At 45.0% G+C, this 12,858-nt stretch overlaps 1 protein-coding gene across 6 annotated transcripts in view; it reads right to left on the reverse strand.

Annotated features, from left to right (window-relative positions):
- FER1L6 (fer-1 like family member 6) overlaps positions 1–12,858 on the reverse strand; it is a 165,098-nt gene that overhangs the window by 39,633 nt on the left and 112,607 nt on the right. For all 6 annotated transcript variants that reach the window (XM_046027179.1, XM_046027143.1, XM_046027133.1 and 3 more), the window contains 6 exons: positions 7,858–7,968; positions 7,427–7,588; positions 6,115–6,295; positions 3,642–3,859; positions 2,029–2,151; positions 742–781 (listed from right to left, as the gene is read on the reverse strand). In XM_046027179.1, the coding sequence (XP_045883135.1) occupies positions 742–781; positions 2,029–2,151; positions 3,642–3,859; positions 6,115–6,295; positions 7,427–7,588; positions 7,858–7,968 (835 nt within the window). The remainder of the gene's footprint in view (positions 1–741; positions 782–2,028; positions 2,152–3,641; positions 3,860–6,114; positions 6,296–7,426; positions 7,589–7,857; positions 7,969–12,858) is intronic.

Genomic DNA, 12,858 nt, shown 5'->3' on the forward strand with positions numbered 1-12,858 from the left:
AATGTTATTAGAGAGATTACTCGGGAATTTTCCAGGAGCTGTCTCTAGGAAAACACCATCTGAGACAGACCTTGGGCTCTGCTCTTTTCCAGCATATAAACTAGAACTAGCTAATCTATCTCTTTATACCTCTGTTTCACAATCTGCAAAATGAAGATACTGTTGCTAACATCATGAGGCTGGTCTTGGAATTAAATTTGCCAGTAAGGAGGGGTCTGAGGAACTGAGTGAGCCTAGTTCTGGTTCTCTGACTTCTTTCGGTATCACCTCACACAGCACCCACCACTCGCTGTCACTGTTGATTTTAGGTGAAAACCTACAGTTGGCCTGAATCCAGTTTGTGGTCATTTCAAATCCCTGGCCTCTTTCATTTGAACTTCTGCCAAGCCAGATCTACCTGATCCTCATTTTAAACTGAGTTAGGAACCTAAAACCTGGATCACTTCTATTAAATTTCACCATGCTGGATCTGGCCCATCATGCCAGCTTTCTCCTGCTTTTGTTCTGCTGTTTCTACACCAAGACAGGAGCCAGAGTTCCAGCACTAACTGGGTTCAGAAGACCTGAGATCTGGTCCCAGTCCAGCTCAAATCACCTACGTGACCTTTTTAGAGTGTTGTTATGTTTGTGAACTTGTTCCTCATGTGGGAAATGAGGGAGTGGAGCACTAATGTGCCTCCCACTGCTTCTTTTTAGTATTTTTTTGCCCCAGTGGCCAGATTCCATTCTTAAATAACTTACCTGCATTGCCTCTTTTCTCCTTGGGCTTGCTCTCCTTTTCCTTTGAGAAAAGAGGGAGATAAGATTATTGACCCTACCATGTCTCATTTATGAGTCCTGACAGCTAACAGTTCCAATTCCATCTTCTCAGCCTTCTGCATTCTTGGAGATGTCATTTTAAAAGACTATGCAAACTGTGTCCAAGAAGCCTCCAAACAAAGCCTCACTGATAGACCGGGGATGCGCCTGTAGCAAGATACCTTGTTATAGAATAGGCATCCCAAGAAAAGTACCAGCAAGCAGCAGATTTCCCTGCCCTCCAGACACAACCCCCTCTCAGCCACTACCCCTCTCGCCTACTTTCCCACCTCCCTAAAGCTTCACCCAATCAGTACCATGAGTTCTATCTGCTGGCACTCTGGATCATTGCACCCTGGATGGTTGGGTCTTTGGGTTGATCCTAAGGGCTGGGGAGGTTAAGCAGAGCAAGGGGAAAGGGCTGAGCCCTCACTGGGAGTGGTAATGTCCACTTTAGGAGGGAGTTTGGAGGCAGGGACTGCCCTTTGGTTTGTTTATTTAACTATATATCAATATTCACGGGTAGTCCTAGGTAAAGAAAGTATGGTCCTAACAAATGAAAGAATCAGAAGAGTTTCTATGCAATTGAGTGTGATATCACATGACTAATTTTCCTTTCCTTGTTTATTCAAGGATGAGAAGTTTTACCAAATTCAGCCACTGAGATTGTGCCTGAATTTCTTGACCTACTTTCCAGTGGTTCTCCAGTTTTGTAACTCAATCGCTTTCTTGCTCTGTGTGCATGAGGCCCTGCTCTGGCAATGTATTATTTCCATTTGCAAAGGCCAACTCCTCTGCCTTCCCATACGAACTTAGAATCCTGCTGGAAACCTGGGGACCTTTGATCTGGGTATCTTCAGGTGCACCTGAAGCCCCCATTGCTACACCCATCTATCCAGAGACCCCCTTTCTCATGACTGGACCTTTCAGAGTCTGACGGAGGCCAGATCTCTAGATGCCATGCTGGACTGAACATCCTTCCAGCATTTACAAAAGAGTCTGTGTCCTAGGGTCCTCTCCAGCCAGAGGATGAGGATTTTTCAATTCTGGAAACTTCCAGGTTTTGAACCTTTCTGCAGTTAACAGAACCCCATCTGAGTAGGGCCTAACTATAGTAGAACCTAGAAGGGGATAATTAATATTGGATTGCAGGGGTGGGGGACAGTGTTGTAATGGCCACTATGTTTTCTCATCCAATCCCTTGACTGTCACAGCCAGGAGACACTCTACCTTCTGTGCTTTCTTCACGGAGGCATAATATTTGGACCACCAGTCAATGACGTTTTCAGCAGATTCATCTGCTATGGTCCTCTTTCTCCTTTTGGTCGACCTTCGAGTAGGTTTCCTGGCATCCTGGCAAGGGATGAGGGATGGATTATCAGGGAGGCCTCAGGGATCTGTCTGCCAGTGACTGGCGGGCCTCCGGAGAAGGGAGCACCCAGGTCCCTTTGGAAGCAGATGAGGGTGTGAGCAGCTTTTGAAGGTGCAGCTCTCTGTACCACTTCCATAAACAACACTTTAACCATCGACCCATCCATTCGCTCCTTTATTCAGCAAACATTTACTATTACTTAAACACACAGATGTGAGGTGTTGTGCCTGACACTGGGGGTGGAAGGGGAATGAGAATCAGTCCCTGCTCTGGGGAAGCTTCGTTCAGTAGAGGAGACAGGCGGGAGGCTTGACACAGTGTGCTATGGCAGAAAAGGCATTAGTTGACAAGCAATGAATATAAATTTCGTGATTCTCATTTTCCTCCACTGGGGACAATCCTATCTGGCTAGGTCACTGTTGTGAGGATTAAGTGAGGTAATGTAGAGAATTTCTTTTTAGCATTATGTCTGATTTGAATGGATGCAAGTCAATGACACCAACAATATAAGCAGGAAAAGAAGGGAGAGGAGAGGCTGTGATACATGAACAGCAGAGAAGAGGCATTTTGGGAGATGACAGTGGTCCCATGAGAGACTCATCATGTACTCATCATCTGTGTGCTCTCAGACATCTCTGGAGTAGCTACAATGTTCCAGGTGCTCCGTCAAGAGCAAAGGCTACAGAGATCTGTAAAAAATCATCTGTGACTCGGTGGGGCCCACAGCTTTACGGTGGCAACACACTTAAGCCGGGAATTCTAACAGGAAGTGGCAGGTGCATGGCTAGTGGGATGCAGAGAAGTCCTTGAGGGGCCATAGAGGGTCACACTAAGCATAGATAAGATAGGAACAGCCTACAAATATCCATTAATCTGCCTTACTTGCGTTTTATTTCAGCCTTCACCATGTTCTGGGCAGGCAGTCCTTCAAGACTTATTAAAAACTGACTACTTCTTTATCAGTTGATACACCAGAATTTTGCACTGAAACTTATGACTTAGAAAGATTCATCACATTCATGTTTTATGGTTCTTTGTGTACTTGTCCATCTTGCCTTCCAGAATCTCAGTGAAAGATAAGAAGTCCCATTTCTCTTTAGACTCCAGAGAATATGTCTTTTTTTTTTTTGTCTTAATTGTCCTCATACAAAATAGTTTCTAAATATTTGTGGAACAGGTCTAGATAAAGAAACGGCTGTCTTTCCAAGCTAATGAATTCCAAAGAGTTTCTGTTCAATTGAATATGGCTGTCACAGTTGGCTAGCACTTGAATTTCATATACGTTGGCTTATCTGATTCTACAGCAATGCTGTGAAGTGTGTATCAGTATATTCATTCTACAGGTGAGGAAATGGATGCTCAGAAACGAGAAGTTGCTTGGTCACAGTCACAGAGCTGGTAGGTGGGAGGATTAGTATCTAGAGCCTTCAGTGCAAAGCTTTGTAGATATGAAGAGGAGTTACATTCTGACCTTAGCTTTATCATCTTTGGGTGGCTCCGGGGCTGCAGGTTTGGCTTCAGGCTCAAGCATAGGAGATGAGTCAGGGATATCGACTACGCTGCTTAGTTGGGTCTGGGAAGAGTCAGGTACCACTGTGGGAGGTGGCTCAACATCCACATAGATGTGATCTGTTGATGGTTCCTGGGAGGAGCCAAGGGTTCCAGAAGGCTCAGTGGCTGTTGGCAAATCTGAAAGAGTTGAAATTGGAAGTACATCAGGTCAGGAAACTGGGCTGCAAAACAGGGTGGTCACTTCAGAGACCCAGTACTGGGAACCAGACAGATCTGGATTCACGTATGGCAAGTTCTTAATATCTATGACCCTCATTTTCCTTATTTACAAAATGATGGTGAAAAAAAACCCATTTCGCTAAGGGATGGGTAAGAGCATGATGTAAGCCTTCTGGTGCATAATCAGGAATCAATAAAAGCTTGTACTTATTATTGATCCTTCAGAGCTATTTTAAATAACTGTGGCCATAAGGAAAATGCGTATCAAGGTTTCAGGCACAGGTCCTCTGTGTGGATTATCTTTTCCCAGTCCCAGTTAACTCAGGGAAACATCAGAGGCTCCTGAGGTCTGTGAGCTCCCAGCTGCAGGCTAGACTCTGGACATGTGACTTCATGTGCTCATCGGGGAGCAGGGGTAGGTGAGATTTTGGACTTTGTGAGATTTCTAACTGGATTGTTGATCCAATGTAAAAGTCATAACACTGTCGCTTCTTGCCAAGGGTCCTCTCCTCTCCATTTTGTGCTGTAGAATCCAGTCCTTAGAAACATTTCTCAGCTGGGAGACCCCATGGGGTTTTCTGTGCTCCAGTTGCCAACTTTTCAACAGCAAAGTTAACTCCATAAACACTTAACAGGCATCTACTCTGTGCTGGGCACAGAGATGGGGAGATCAGCAGGTCAGAATAGAAAGCTCAGAAATAGACTAGAGCTGTATGGCTACTTGATTTATGAAAAAGCTGGCAGCATAAAACAATGGGGGATAATAAACTCTTTGGGGGGGAAATGATGCACTCTATGGAAAAAAAGTATAGCAGGATCCCTATCTTAAACCATATACAAACACAGATAGCTGCAGATCTAAATATGAAAGTTAAAAACAAAACACTAATAGAACAAAAGGTGAAACAACATTTTTTGTGACCAAGAATTGAGAAACAGTTTTCTAACAAAACTCTGAAAAAACAAACCATAAAGTTTGAAATTCAGATTGATATGATTACATTAAAATTAAGAATTTCTCTTCAAAGATGGGGATCACAGGCAGGTTAGCAGTTATCAGACTAGGAGAAGATATAATCCATAGGATATAGACATCTAGAATATACAAAAAAGAAAATTAAAAAAAAAAACACATAAAACTTGAGCAAGGGGTGTGAGTAGGCAAATCACAGAAGGGAAATCCAGGTGGCACAAGTATATGAAAAGTATACTGTAAATTCAGTAGTCATCGGAGACAACCAAGGTAAAATAAAAATGAGATACTACTTTATATATGGAAAAGTGGCAAAAACCAAACCAAAACAAAACAAAAACTCAGAAAGTTGGGTAATAGCAGGATGTATTGAGGAAAAAGAAAATGGTACTCCACATACAGTTAAGGGTGGGAACGTAAACTGGTGTAGACGAGTGTAGACTGGGGTAAATCAGTGCAGCTCTCTAGAGCGCCCTCCGGTAGTACTCTGCGGAGCCAGTAATCTCACTGCTGGGTGTATATTACAAAGAAAATCCCATGCAGAATCCTCCCTTGGGCAGCACTCACAAGGATATTCATAAGAGCATTGTTTGTGGAAGTGGGGAGGACAGCCTAGGGGTACAGTATGAGGGGAAAGGAAAAGCAAAGTGGGGTAGATCAAAAGGTAGTGTTGACAAGCTAATGTGCACACAGCAATTTGGATAGACCTTAAGCGTAGCTTTGAGCACAAGAGTAGGAAACCAAATGAAGATTACAGCATCATATATATGTCATTTAGATGGATTGAATTTTACAAAGAGGGACAGTGTGGGGCCTGCAGTGGGTAAGGGGTAGGAGTAGGGACGGGGAGTAAGGTACAGGAGGGCAGTGGGTATGAGACAGAGGCCTTGACCAGACCAGGAATGACTACACAGCATGAACAGAGAAGTGAAGTTAACTCCACTTAGCTCCTGAGATCCAAAAGGGAGCAAACGAAAGTAACATCAAGCAAAGAAAAACGTCAGAAAATGGAGGCAGAAGGAAGCTGGAGTCATGGAAGCCTTCTTAGAGGAGCTGACCCTAATGATAGTCTTAGAGTCAGAATCCGACAGCTAAGGAAGCTAAAGGGATTGCATAAGAAATTCTTTAGGAAGCTCCACTTGACTATGGATCACCCTCTTCCTGTGGGGTCCCCTAGCAGGCCCTGCAGGCATGACGGCTTTGTAGTCTGAAGCTCCAGAATCTAGAAGGGGCTTCCTACCCTGCTCAACTTGGGTTCCATCCACTTGGCAGGTGAGGACCAGGGGCTCCTTGGATTTGCACAAAAACTGCTTCAAGCAGTTGATGGTGTAAGTGCCCACCAGGGTGCTCCTCCCGAAAGCTCGCCAGTCCACCACACAGATGCTCAGGGGCGGGTGCAGAAGCTCATTCTCAGGCAGCTCCTGGGAAGAGAGGCCAGGGTGAAAAGGGGAGTGCTGCCTGGGCTGAGCCCAGCTGCTGGTACCCTGCTGACCTCTTTAGGGACAGGAGCAAAGCAAGCCAGGCACCCATCCTCCTTCTGTCCCTGCCTTGTCATTCCAGTCACCCTGTCCCTCTAGGTCACTCCTGCAGCTGGTCAGAAGTCTGGGGCATTGTCTTCCAAGCCAGGGAATAATTAGCTATAATATGAGGCATGACACTAATAAGTCATCCCACGTGTAAATTGCAAAAATCACAGACTGCCTATTCAACCAAACGCTGATCCAAGTCCAAGACAGAAAGCAGATTGAATGTGGATACATTAAAAATGAGCTGAGGGTAAGGGGCCAATACCCTCCCTCTCATGTCTCCCGGTGGCCCCAGAGACTCAACAATGCCCAGTGTAACAGGTTTGCGAACACCATACACATTCTTTAATTCCACTTTCTGCTAATTTAGGAGATGTATCCTTTGGAGCTGACAGAGTTGCATAAAGCAAACTTTCTTCACAGTTAGTTCCAGATCAGCGCACAAAAATGTGTGTTGAAATATTGAAATAAACAGAAGCTCAGGTGTCAAAAAAAATCACTTTAGAAACATAAGGTTGCATGTAAGCCAATGACATGCTACATATAAATAATTTTTTTTTAAATCTAATCACTAAAGTAAGTTTCATTAAGGAACCTTCTAGGTCAGTGGTTCACGAACTTTAGCATGCATCAGAATCAATTGGAGGGCTTGTTAAGCCAGAAGGGTCTGGGCCCCAACACGCAGCAATTTCTGATTTGGCAGAACTGGGGCAGAGCCTGAGAATCTGCATTTCTAACAAGTTCCTAGAGGAAGCTAATGCTGATGAATTGGGGGCCACACGTTGGGAACCACTGTCCACCTGCTTTGATTTACAGAACATTTAAAAACAAGACAATCCAACAGCAATAACAAAAGTTGTTTTAACCCATTCTAAGATTCTCACTTTTCACCCAATTAGACTGTTCTTTCTTGTAGGTAGGGGACACCCAAAACTCAAAAGCATCTCCGAAGCCAAGTGAATGAGGGAAGGCGTCCCATCTCTGGAAATGAAGGGGATGAGCGGACAGGAGAAGCAGAGTCTGTACCACTTCAAAAGCGTCTGCCTGGACACTGAAGTTCGGGTTGTTCTTGTAGCTCTGGATCACACAGGACTTGACTCCTCGTCCCCCACACTCGATGAGGACCTGAGGGCGATCCACGGAGAGTAGCTGCACCTTCTTCATTTCTCGAACTCCCCAGAAGAGGACCTGATGAAAGGACCCGCAGAGCACTATCACTCAGAGACCCAGGGAGGAGCCAACTTGTGGGCCCTGGTGTGCATGTGGCAAGTCAGATGTGCTGCCAGGGAGCTAAAGAATGTTCTTCTGGGATGCGACCATGCAGCTCCCTGAGGGCCCCGTCCTGTCAGCTATGCCTCAGTTCCACCCTGCAATCCCCTCAGACAATGCAGGCAGGTATGGCAGTGCACCACTGCCCTTAGCCCCAAAGAACAACTCAGTCCTCGCCTGCACCATACCTCCACTCGGTATTTACTCAGCACTGGCCGAATGTTGGCAGGAACTGGATAGATCTGGGCGACATCTGGTGGGTCAATCGGAGGGAGCCCTTGCAGCCCAGACGAAGGGACCTACCAAACAGAACAAGTGCTCCTTAGAAGGTGGGGAAGAGGCAAGGAAGACCAGTGCCACCAAGCAACAACCTCATCCATAGGATACTCACTTAACAAAACTAATGTTTCCAGCTTAAAGTATAGCCAAAACAGTGCATTTTACCACATTTAATGATTTATTCATTGACAAATATTGATTCACTGATACCTTTGCAAGGGTAACCAACACTTAGCGAGCACTTACAATGTGCCACAAAGTTAATAGCTTAATAAGTTTTCAGTAAGCTCACAATACAGAGGGGAGAAGAAAAGACAAGCGGGTCCTCACAAGCTGAGGAGTTGTGAGGTCCCCACACTGGAATGACAGCAAGGCATGGAGAAGGGCTCTGATCTGGTTCTGAGCTCTGAGGCTTAGCTACACCCCCATTACTCAGTACAACAAAAGAGATTTGTATTTATTTTTTTTAAGATTTTTGAATATTTATTTGAGATAGAGAAAACATGAGTAGGATGGGGGGTAGGAGCTGAGGGAGATAGACAAGCAGACTCCATGCTGAGCACAGAGTCCAATGCAGGGCTCGATCCCAGGACCCTGGGATCATGACCTGAACTGAAGACAGACGCTTAACCGACTGAGCCACCCAGGTGCCCCAAGAGATTTGTGTTTATTCAAATAGAGATTACATTTTCATTAGGGAAACAGAAATGAAGTCTTTTGAAGACAGACCTCCAGGATGAAAAGGTATCATTTCCTGCGCATTTGAAGATACAGAAACAGCAGGAGGATAATTCCTGTGCCTCACTGAAATCTCATACAAAGGGCTTGGCAAGTCTATAAAGTCCACTCCACACTGCCTTCAAGGCCTGGCTCACTGTGTACATCTTCCAAAAAGCTGTCCCTGATTTGACCCCAATCGCTGTGGTGGTTCTCCTACACTTCGGTCCCTGGAATATAGTGTATCCTCTGTTGGAAGCTTGATGCAGAAATTAGGGGTCTCAGCCAAGAAACCAGGCCCCAATGTGTGACTCTGTATGAGTCCTTTCCCCACTTTGGGCCCCAGATATTGGGCCAGATGACCTCTCAAGCCCCTTGAGAGCCAGATGCACTGGACACGTCTGTCTGACTTAACCAGGAGGAAGCCTCTGTTTACTTCATTCATTCTCTAAGCCCCTCAAGCAGTGTTCCAGTCCAGTGGATTCTTTTAAAATGTTTATTGACTGACTGACACATTAGCTCCATATGCTCAAAAAAAAGCTTAATTGCTCCTCAAAACAGGCAAAGCACAAACATATCACCATTTCATCTTCACAGACATCTTCTAGCAGGCAATGGCCGATGCAGTTAAGCCAATTACAGAAAAGCTCAGACAAATAAGACAGCAGATGCTGTGGACACCAAAGAGCCTGGAGACAATGAAGCTGCAGAACCAGATCAGATAAAGGCGCTGGAAGCCAAGAGGACACGTGCTCAGTACTGCCCTGCCTGAGCAATTCTGTCTGTCAAACCTCGCTTCCCTGAGAAAGCTAACTGCTCCTCTAGCTCTGGAGGGAAAGCCATAAAACAGCTGTGGTCATGGCACAGGTTGATGTCCTTGTCTAGGCTTTTATAAAAGTACTACATATTTCTTCATCCTAGAGCTGCCAGGAAATGTCCTGAAGAAACTTTGTCCCATGGTGCCTGACAGATGCCACTGAACTCAACTCAGACCCTGAAGGGCTCTGTGTCATGGTGGAGGCTGAATGATTGCTCCCAGCCAAGAGTAGACATTTGCACAGGGAAATGGGTCAGCTGCTGGCTTACAGATCTGCCTGGTGTGTAGTTACTTGGCACATGGGACCAGAAGAAGATAAAGAAAGGTTACAAAGGCAGGAGGGTAAGCATCAGAGGTGGGTCAAATAGGTTTGTCCAAAAGCCAATTGCTCTAAAATCCCAGTGGAGACAATACATCAGGACCTCAAAGGAGGTCCAGATGCAGGGCCAGGATGAGGACCTAGGGTGCAAAATTTAGATAGGTGCCACACTTAAGGTCATACATGACCCTACTCCCACACCTGCTCATCTGAAAAGTCACTAATGCTCAGAAGTTTTTTGCATCCTCTGTGTCCCTCATCCCATCACTTACATTTGTGTTACCCCTCTTCTTTGGTGCCATGGGAAGCACAACCCAGGGTTCCATTGCTTGCTAGTTGAAAATTTGAAAATTTGCTCAGTGTCTCTGAGTCTCAGTTCTGTCGTTTGTAAAGTGAAGATCAAGATATCTAATACATAGGCTGCTGTGAAGAATGGCCGAGACAGCATGCAAGGCATCTGGCACACTTTCCAGCACATGTAAGTTCCCTAGGAGTAAGTGTCTACTGGAGACAGAAAGGTAGAAACTCCACTTCATGCCATCTTGAATTCAGGTGAGCTAGGATTGCTAGTACCCCAAACTGCCTCAGAAGCAAATTTAAATCCTCTCACAAGGAAAACATTACCACCCTACATTCTGAATTTGTCTACATATTTTTGTGAATGAGCGAGACATGTTTGAAAATACTGTATTGAGAGTCTACTATGTGTGTCTATTATTGTTGGCTTCCATGTGTCACGTGGAGATGAAGCTCACACCCCATTTTCCCATCCATCAGCCAATCCTGTGGACTCTACCAGAATCCTTTTTCTTGGCTACACTCTTGATCCAAGTTCCAGTTTTCCAATCTGGATTACCTGAAGAGCCTCTCAGTTGGCCTCCTTGCATCTCCCCTTGTTTCCCCCTTGGGTCCCTTTAGAGTATACCCAATCTATCATCCATGATTTTCAACATAGATCAGACATTAGGCTCAAAATCTTCTCTTGGCTTCTCATCTTTTATAGAATAAAAGTGTCCCACATGATATTTTCACAGTGTCCCATATGATATTTTCCCTCTGATTCAATCTACACTGTGCTCTAGACACACTGGTGTCCTTGCTGGTCTTGAACACGCCAGGCATACCTAGACTTCAGGGCCTGGAATTTGCTGCTCCTGCTGCATCGAAAGCTCTGGGTCCAGATACCAGCATGACTAACTAACTTCTTCCCTTCAGGTCTTGACTTCAATACCACTTTCTCAGTGAGGCCTCCCTGGATGCCTCAAATGTTGACCTGCCCCCTCCCCCAACACACACATGTCCACTCCACATCTCACAGGACATTACCTTTTCTTCTTAGGGTGTATCACACTGCTGTTACATTATAACTTACATAGTAGACTCTATGATCTTCTCCTCGTTAGAATATAAGTTTCAGGAGGGTGGGGAGTTTTGCCTGTTTTATTTATTGATGAATTCTTTTTATTTTTTAAAGTATTTTATTTTTTTTATTTGCGAGAGAGAGCACGAGTGGGTGGGAGGGGTGGAAGGAGAAGCAGACTTCCCACTGAGTAGGGAGCCCACCTCGGGACTTGATCCCAGAACTCCAGGATTGTGTGCAAGCCAGAGGCAGATGCTTAACTGATTGAGCCACCCAGGTACCCCTCACTGATGAATTCTTAGAATATGCCTGACACATAGTGTACACTCAATAATATTTGTTCGACTGAATGAATGAATGAGTGAAATAGTGCTGCCTTCAAAAAACTTATAAATCAATCAATACAAGCCTGTAAACAATTGACCTTAACTGTAGCCAGAGTTAAAAAGAAAAAAAGGCAGTGTGCTATAGAATAGGAGAAGAGAAAACATTTAATTTGACCAAGATAAGGGTGGGGAGAGCTTCCTGGAGGAGGCATCACTTGTTCTGAACTTTGATGATGACCGTTATCCTACACAGGTGAGTGCAGTGCAGAGGTTGGGGTGGGCAGACTGGGGAGACATTTCAGAATGAGCTAACAGCATGACTAAAAGCAGAAGAGCACATCTGTGTGGTGAGGTCAGGGAACCTGGAGTAGCCTGACATAAAGAGGCCCGAGAGTGTGTAGTGTAATAGGAAGAAATGTCACACTGAAGAAGTTTGAAAACAAGTTTTAGGAGAGCTTGAGCACTAAGCTGCAGAAATCTGACATTCTTCCAGGGGCCAGACTTTCTTTTCATGAGATAGGACAATCACGCCAAAAAAGAAAAAAGTGTCATAGTCACAACATTTGAGAAATTTCAGATCTTCTCAGAGTGTTGACCATGATAATGGGCATTCCAAATCCCCAGGAGGGATATACTATGAAGCATTTCTGAAAACTTTCTCTTCACTGTATCTAGATGGACTGTATTTAGTGTTCCACAAAATAGATGTTGAGAAATGTTTCTGGAGGTAAGAAGCAGGGTAAGAAGAGGAGGAGAGTGGAGTGGGCTGGCTTGTCTTCTGGAAGGAATGTGGAGGATGACATGAACAAGAAAAGGGTAAGAAGCTAGAAGACCAGGAAAGAGGCCAATGCAAGGATCCTGAAGAGAAATATGACAGCAGGGAAGACGGAAACCGTTTGAAGACAGACGGGCTTGGCCTGGCTAAGGGTGCAGACACAAAGGGAAGAATTAAATCTGAGTCTGAGTTTCAAGGCAGAGAACAGTGGAGCACGGTGGGGCCATGCACCAGTACTGGGCAGAGAGGGGTCTGCTGGCTTGGATAGGAGAGGGAAGAGGAGACAATGCATTCTGGACACAGAAGAGAGGAGTTACTAAATCCTTCTGAGACAGAGAAGCACTTCAGTAATGGAGGTGGAGAGGCTGGAGCAAATCAGACACAGATGAAAACGGAGAGCAGCTGGTGACAAATGAAGGCACTTCCCAGCTCTTGTCTTCTCTACAAGATCCACATACTAAGATTGTCATGCTGATGATCAAATTACTTTTTGAACAAGCAATCAAATGAGAAGTCCTAATGAATTATATCTCCTGGGCTGCTCACCTCTGACAATTAACGTTGCTGTCAGGAAGATCTCTGGGTACCCTAAGCAG

The sequence above is a fragment of the Meles meles genome, chromosome 1, assembly GCF_922984935.1.
Source record: "Meles meles chromosome 1, mMelMel3.1 paternal haplotype, whole genome shotgun sequence".
NCBI classification, from domain to species: Eukaryota; Metazoa; Chordata; class Mammalia; order Carnivora; family Mustelidae; genus Meles; species Meles meles.